General features: G+C 35.5%; 1 protein-coding gene across 1 annotated transcript in view; it reads right to left on the reverse strand.

Moving 5' to 3' along the window:
- The window catches only part of LOC145549189 (alpha-tectorin-like), a 23,136-nt gene extending 20,689 nt beyond the window's left edge, over positions 1-2,447 (reverse strand). The window contains exons 1-2 of the mRNA XM_081601015.1: positions 2,418-2,447; positions 2,151-2,212 (exon numbers count right to left, since the gene is read on the reverse strand). Coding sequence (XP_081457141.1) covers positions 2,151-2,196 — 46 coding nt within the window. The 5' untranslated portion in view covers positions 2,197-2,212; positions 2,418-2,447. The remainder of the gene's footprint in view (positions 1-2,150; positions 2,213-2,417) is intronic.
- Between the last annotated feature and the right edge of the window lie 6,269 nt (positions 2,448-8,716).

Genomic DNA, 8,716 nt, shown 5'->3' on the forward strand with positions numbered 1-8,716 from the left:
CCACCTAGTGCTACCTAGTGCCACCTAGTGCCACCTAGTGCTACCTAGTGCCACCTAGTGCCACCTAGTGCTACCTAGTGCCACCTAGTGCCATCTAGTGCTACCTAGTGCCACCTAGTGCTACCTAGTGCTACCTTGTGCCACCTAGTACTACCTAGTGCTACCTAGTGCCACCTAGTGCCACCTAGTGCCACCTAGTGCTACCTTGTGCCACCTAGTGCCACCTAGTGCTACCTAGTGCCACCTAGTGCCACCTAGTGCTACCTAGTGCCACCTAGTGCTACCTAGTGCCACCTAGTGCTACCTTGTGCCACCTAGTGCCACCTAGTGCTACCTAGTGCCACCTAGTGCCACCTAGTGCCACCTAGTGCTACCTTGTGCCACCTAGTGCCACCTAGTGCTACCTAGTGCCACCTAGTGCCACCTAGTGCTACCTAGTGCCACCTAGTGCCACCTAGTGCTACCTAGTGCCACCTAGTGCCACCTAGTGCCACCTAGTGCTACCTAGTGCCACCTAGTGCTACCTTGTGCCACCTAGTGCCATGCTCCCTTCATAATCATATTAAAATTTTCACCTTGAAAAAACTTGTTGATTAGAGAAGCTTATTCTCTAATCAACAAGTTTGTTCTTGTTGATTAGAAAATAAACTTTTGGGTGTAAGCATGGCAAAAGTTTGTTCTCTAATCATGAAATGTTGTGGAGATATATATGTTTGGTTTTGCTGCACATTCACAATTTTTATCCATAGCCCAATATTTTACTTTATTTTCATTTTGTTGGCTCAGTCACTACATGTTCCAAAATTCAAGTAGATCCACTTTCTAGTATAGGAGGAGGACATACATATTTGTAGTCTGACTAGTCATTAGGCTTATATACTTATCAGATTGTTTCCATCATTTCCTGGTTCTTCCACTCTAAGTGTTTTAGCAGAGGAGAATAGGCCTTCGCTTGGAAGCTTAATCATATAATAATATACTGAGGTAAAGTCAGAGATTATATTATTACTTTGAGTTTTAGAAAAAAGTAACATAACATTGTGCTTAATTAACATATGATTGCAACATGCAGACGCATAGATACTCGCAGCTTACTCAAGAGTTTGAGTTGTCACTCCAGCTATAAAAATACAAAGATATAATTGAACATAAAATTAAAATAACTAATATCAATAAATAATCCTTTTTGTCCTTTGTGTGGCAATGTTCAGGCCACTACTTGCATTGGAATAACATAACATTTTTCAAATGTCATATACACAAACACTTATGGATTAACTATGTGTTTTATTTTCATAATAATACAAATAACAATGTATTATATTATTATAAATGTTTAAAAACATCTAAGAGATTTATTTCATCGGCTGTTTCACTTTTGTGAGTATTAGGATATGATTGTTCTAAAAATCACTTCCTTAGATGTTTTTCATTAATACATGTTTGCTCCTTGTTGTTCTCTAATGTATTTACTAGATTTTTATTATGTATTTTCTTTCCTTTGTTCTGCTGTATATGGAGACATAACATCAAGCAACTTTTGAGGGGAATTTTGTGGGCTTTCTAAAAAACATACATCTTTAGTCTTAGTGAGGAAAATGCTCTAACAGAACGAAAATTATATATTTATAGCTGCTGAGACGATAATAGTTCAAATGTATATTTTCATGTCTACTCCTTAAATGTAAATGTAATAACAATATCCAAACACTGCAATGCTGGTATTTATGCTCAGAGGTTTTGTGTTTCACATCTCTGGATAAATTAATATAGATGCATTGATTTGAGTTTGACCAAATCCCAAGAAAAAAAAAAACCCAGTTATAGCAAAATCTAGATTTATTTCACATGATTGAGGTCAAACTGTTGTGTTCACAGCCAAATAGACTTTAAAAAGAAACTGGAAGAAGTTCAAAGAAATTAAACAGTACAAAAAAATCCTAAGAAAGAAGTGGCAACAATTTATCCAGAAGTTAATATAAACAAACCACTATTATTATAATTATTATTCTTAAAAAAAAAAACAAAGAAAATGTCACATCCAAAAATCTGAGTAACCAGAAAACTGAAAAATTAAGTCTAATTTACGTTCAATAGTCCAAATAAATTGTTTTTTCTCTTCCTTTCGTTCAACAGAAACAGTTACTTACCGATAGCTGACAGCAGCAGGACCAGCAGTATGACTTGGCCTGCCATTTTTCAAATGTCAAACCTGGTTTAAGAATGTAAAAATAAACTATTACAACATTTGAAAATATATAGATCAAGATATGCATCAAAATTTCCAGTCAAAACAATGTTTTTTTTCTTACCCACAGATTTATATGAAGTAAAACATTACTGATAGCAATTTCTCCTCTTTTTACTCAACCAAAAGTTTAGATAGTATTATTATTATCGGCGATAAATAGACCTACCTTGTCTAGTTGCCTCTCTGGTTTGGAAACATCTCGAGTGACAGAACTGGGCTGCAACAAGGCTTTGTACTGCAACAGCTGGCACAAGTCCAATATTCTTGTTTTTCTGGTTTGTGGTACTGAAATCACATCCCACATACATCATCACAATACATCTGCAAGTTCAAGTTAAATAGATTTGTCTGTTTCTCTGTAATGACTGAGGACATGTGTTGTATTTTATGTTATATATTATGGTTCAAGAGTTTCTGACAGTTACCTGGCGACTCCTGGTGACATCGTGACAGGGTGGTTCTGGTAGCTAATTGCTTTTCTTTTTATAACTTCAGTTAGCAGAGTAGTGTAGATATTAGGAGTGAGGAGTCCCAGGACTGAACCTTGTGGTACCCCACATGTGATTCTCCCTGTTCTGGTGAGAAATTCTCTGTTGGCACCAAAACGTCAGTCAAGGTATAGTTCAAATCAGTTTAGTAGTGAACCGTACATCGTAGTCAACAAAGTCTAATGGTCGACGTTGATCTCAAAGTTCTGCTTGAAGTCTTTCATGTTGCTGTTTCCAGCCTGCTTCACACAGGTGAGCCACAGCTGCTGGTTGTAGGTGGTGAGAGTTGGAGAATCTAAACCCTCTATTGTTAACCCTCAATTAACCCTCTATTGTTTTTTTTTTGTTTTTGTTTTTTTTTCTCTTTTAAAAAGTTGGCGCATTCATTGCAGGTCCTTGTTGAGTGACGATCTGTTGCTACAGTTACTGGAGGATTTGTCAACCTGTTAACTGTTCCAAACAAAGCACAAGCATTTTTGATGTTCTTGTTTATGATTTCCGTGAGAATATTTCCCTTAGGGGTTTTAATGTTGAACAGTAGCTTTTCAGGGTCGACGTCAAATTTTATTCAATTTGTGTTCAGCTATTTGACAGAGGCTTCTTTCACTTCTTTCTACTGGAGCATTTTTACGCACAGATTCCTTCTTACCAGACACGATCTTTGCTTTTAGGCCAGGTCGAAAAGTATATTTGGTTAAAAGTTTCAGCTGTGTTGTCTGTAAAGGAACGCTTTGTACTATTTGTTTTGCTAAGTGAGTTAACAGAGTGTCCTTTCATAGATAACAGAGAAATGATCAGACAGGGTGACATGAGTTACAGAGAACTTGGAAATATTGACACCTTTGCTTAATGAAGTCCACAGTATATTTGATTGTTTGTCTGTTTACCATGTTGAATCATCACACAGTTTTTTGATCACTATGTTTTGGGATTCGTCAACATGGGTGTTTAAGTCTCACAATTATTAAATAGTTATAATCAATGCATTTTGAAGTCATTAAAAACATTTGTCACATAAAGTTAATGTCAGTTAATGTTTATTATGAGGCTGGCGGGCCACCAGGCTTTACTTGTGCCCCCACCAGACTTAGCATTTCTTATTTATTTAAGTCTTTTTAAAATGTTTGCATTTTTTTAATACTTTATAGTTGGTGCTCAAGTATGAATCCTCCAATCTTTCAATAACACATAATTATCAAGTGATATTTTCAAATTTCATGTCAACTTTAAATATTTTTTAACTCAAAAACACGACAGGCTGCTGGATGAATGGCTACCCTGGCACCCAACCACCAGGCTTAGCAAGTTTTGTCGGGGAAACCTTGAAATCTTAAACCTGTTTCCCTTTAAGTTCGGCTTTTGATTCAGAACGTCCTCTAATTAACATGCTGAATCATTGGAAAGGCATTCAGTGTATTGTTTCTTTAAAAAAGAAAGTAGATTCATCATGAAGCAGGCTTGTCCCCTCTGTGCCGTGACAACCTGACTGTGTCATACTTTACAGCTCTGGCAGCAAAGCACATAACCAGGTAGAAATATTTTGTTTTTGCAAAAAAGAATAAGGAATCTGGTATTGCAGTTTCAATCTATGTTTACAAGAATTAAAATACAATATTTTATTTGTTTTAGTTTAAAATAATATAACTCTGCTGTGAGGAAAAATAAGAAATAGGAAATAAGATGTGATAAGAGATCAATCTTAGAGCATGTTAGTTTTCTACTTAAGCAAAAAACTATTTCTGCTATGCTGGGTAGCTACTTTAGAGATTTGTATCATAAAATAATAACTAGGTAAAGTTTTTAAAAATGTGGTACATCCATGCAAATTTGTGATAAACAAAATCAAAATACACAACATCCTGTTAAAACTAAAATCTTTGAAATTCATCAGATAAGCTTATCTTATCGGAGAAATGGGAGGAACATTTTTCATACAGCTTGGAGAGCTTTTGCTTTCGGTTGTATTTTTCCACAGTCATGGGACAAACTCAAACATGAGTTTTTCAGTGTCATGAGAGCAAAAAATGTTGCTGCTGTTTGTTTGATTTGGTTCAAATCTCAAAACTTCAAAGCTGTGCAGCGAGTTCAACCAGCTGTTGGCAACTACGTGCTGACATGAATCTCTGCAATGAATCCTGCAGATATATATATATATATATATATATATATATATATATATATATATATATATATATATATATTTTACATCATTCGTTTCCTTTTAACTCTTCCTCCAGTTTCTCTTTAAATCAGGGGTGTCCAAAGTGCAGCCCAGGGGCCATTTGTGGCCCTCCGACTGATTCTGTGTGGCCCTCAACTGGAATTCAAAAATTATGCAAATCTTGAATGCAAATGCAGATGGAGACTTTTAGAGTCGCACAAACAAGGCAGACCTCAGAAAAAATAAAAAGAATTTAAAAAACAAGTCAGCTAACAACAGAAGATAAGTTCATTACAATTGATCTTATTTCTCAACCAGAGGTGGGTAGAGAACCCAGAAATTGTACTCAAGTAAAAGTAAAAAGTGGCAGAAATTACTCAAAACTAAGAAAGTATTTGGTAAAACGTTTACTCAAGTACTAAGTAACTGATCAAATAATTAATCATTTAATTATAAAAAAAATACATCATGTGACAGACGAAAATATAAAGTTAGGTGGAAATTTGGTATTTTAAGGACAATAATTAATATAAGTAACAAAAAATAATAAAATCAGGCAGAAGAAAATGTTTCCAAATCAGTTTTTTTTTTCAATATAAAGTTTATAAAATTTTAACAAAAACTGCAGGTCTGTGTCTGAACGGTGAAAAAAAAAAAAAACATTTTGGTTTTTTAATCCAGAAATTTTACTCGAGTAAAAGCGGCAATGCATCATAATAAAGTCAAATAAAAGCGTAATAAAAATACTCTTAAAATTTCCAAAAAAAACTTACTCAAGTTGATGTAACTGAGTAAATGTAACTAGTTACGACCCAACTCTGTTTTTAAGCAGTACAGTATCCTCCACTAGTTATTCAAATCAATCCAAGACTGATTGAACGCAGTATTTTGCTTTAAAATAAATGCACTTATACTACCAAGTTGTTGCTGACTTTTGTTGTTATTTAATAGTGTTTGCTTTATAGTTGATTCTCAAACTATATGTTCAGTCTTTTGAGCCACCACATCTGATTTGATGTAGTCAGACTCCTGCCAATCAGTTAAGAAAAAGCATTTAATACCAAAATAACAGAGACGTGCTCCATTTGCTGCCATGTTTCAAAGACTGTCTCTTACCCTCAGGCGATAGACAGTCCCACCTGATTCACCTGAACTTTGGCTTCCTGGTTGAACATATTTGAACGAGGCGTGTAGTGTTTCCTTTGAAACGAAAGTATGTGTTAACCAGATGAACAAAACGTAAATCCCATTTAAGATAACAATGTGATTTTCAATCACGCATGCATTACCCACATGCCTCAATGTGACAGACTGACGTCTCTTTGCTTTTTCTTTGCACGCACACAGTTTCAGACATAGATCAGTCAGAATGAAGTTTAGGTTTTTTTTAACCATTTGATCTTGATCAAAATTGACTCTTGTCTTTGTGAATAATACTGAACTTTTCAATGCGGTTATGCAGTTTGGATGCAGTTATGCAGTTTCTTCTAATCTAATAAAGACTTGTTGTTGAATGAACCATTATTAAATGATCTAACCTCTACAACAGCTGACAGTAGATGTATATTTGCAATATGTTGCTGTACGAATGAGTCTAATGTCCCGTGGGTGTAAAATATGTTAAATCATTGCTGCTCCGCTTTTGTTCTGCCTGCAGGTGCAAAATAAACACAAGAATGCTGTGACTCAAAGTGTGGCTTGTGGAGCCCGTGGCCTGACTTTGTGCAGTCCCTGGCTGCAACTCTACTTGATATCTGAATCCATCCATCCATCCATTTTCTAACACCCTTGTCCATAGTGGGGTCAGGAGGGTTGCTGGTGTCCATCTCCAGCGAACGTTTCGGGCGAGAGGCGGGGTCACCCTGGACAGGTCGCCAGTTTGTCGCAGGGCTGATATTAGAATTATTTTATTAAATCTTGGAAAATACAACAAGTGTTTTCAAATAAAAACTTACCAAATTGCTGTTTTTAATGCTGGGAAAAGACTAAATATTGCTTTCAGTCTTCTTTCAAAGCCTTTTTTTGTTAGAGAAACTCCTATAGTTTTGGATTTATAATGACGAACGCATCCCTTTCCTACAAACACAAAATATCAGTTAAATAAAAAACTGGTGAGACTTTATTTAAAGCAGTAAAGCAGTGGGTACACTGCACACCTTAAAGCAGTGTGCTTTAAGGTGTGCAGTGCCTCCATAGGATTCACTGAAGAGATTCACGTCAGCACCTAGTTACCAACAGCTGGTTGAACTCGCTGCACAGCTTTGAAGTTTTGAAATTTGAACCTTAAAGCAGTGTGCAGTGTATTCATGAATACAAAGGAGTCTTCATAAATGTTTATGACGATTGTCATGAATGTCATTTGGTAAACAAAGACAATTTTAATGCAAAGTTCCATTAAAACTTACATTAATAGTGCCACTTTGCATTATTTGGTAAACAATGACACTTTTAATGCAAATTTCCACTAAAGGTGCATTAAATGTCCATTAAAAGTGTCAACATTGCATTATTTGGTAAATAATAATACTCTTCCTGAAGCTACTGCAGCACTGCTCAAATTTAGCAAATCTTCTCTAGAGAATCACTGAAGATTTGTTGAAAGTTGGATGATGTAGACGAGGGGTGCAAACCTTTTGACACATGGGCCAAATTTGTTCAGTTAATAGGCCTGGTGAGCCGAGAAAATAAAAATAAAACCGAAATCACACAAAGTTGTATTGCCAAAGAGCATAAACAAGAAATTTGAATCCATTTTTCTTGTTGTTGTTTGTTTTAAAAAGTATTGGGATTTCAATTTATTCCTGGGTGAGGGGGAAAATGCATATTTTGAAGTAGGAAAAGGACTGTAGTAGACATGAAAACTGACTCATTTGGCCGCTGTCGTCTTAAACTGTTATGCCTCTGTGCAGTCTGAACTCAGCTCGCATTTTTTTTCTTATGGTCACAAGACGGCACAATTTTATTACCTGTTGTTGGTCTCCTCCTCATTTTAAATGTAAATATATTAAGTGTACTTAGATTTTAATACAGTTACAAACTGTTTATTACAAACACAATGCCAAATGTGTTTGTAATAATAAAGTAATGCCAAATGTTTAACACATTTGGCATTACTTTAAGGTGAAACAGAGGTTGATGTTAAAATCTGTTGTCGATATTTCAACACAGAAATGAGAAATTGTAAGTCTAATTTCTGTCGGCTGCAACACTGGCTGTGTTTTGCTAGATGTAAAGAATCTCTTTCAAACTCTCGATGCTCTTGTTTAAATTGGGAGTGAAACGGCGCCATCTGCTGTCGCTGATACCGTATAGCAGTCCTGGGAACTGTGGGTCTGCTCTGCACAGGACTGCTCGAAACCAGGTAAAATATAATATTTGAGTCATGTCAGAGTACTTCAGAACTAAAAGCTATCTATAATATGTTGTGTTTTATGCTTCTTGGTCTGTCTGTTTTAGTCATGCTTCGCTCTTACTTAGTGTTGTATTTTATTGAATATGGCGCAATTTTATATCTATGCATTCTGTTAAGCTATCAGCTAACTGCAGTACTGTTTTCAAATCAAAATGGAGCGCATGCTAATTGCTCCATTTTGATCTCTATCTCAATCTACAACGACTGAATTGTTGGTATTTTGTGCAGCTATGTTACTGTGTACAATTTGGGATGTTATGCAAATGTAATGTGATAATTTTTATAAAGTTTTATTCTTTTGTTCACATGTTTGTTGCACATAGTTTGACATGAAAAACACTATAAAAATGACAAAAATAGATTTTTTTTGGTTTACATTTTAAAATAATTTTGTAGACTTTTGT

This window comes from Poecilia reticulata, chromosome 19 (genome assembly GCF_904066995.2).
Source record: "Poecilia reticulata chromosome 19, P_reticulata-male-v2, whole genome shotgun sequence".
NCBI lineage: Eukaryota > Metazoa > Chordata > Actinopteri > Cyprinodontiformes > Poeciliidae > Poecilia > Poecilia reticulata.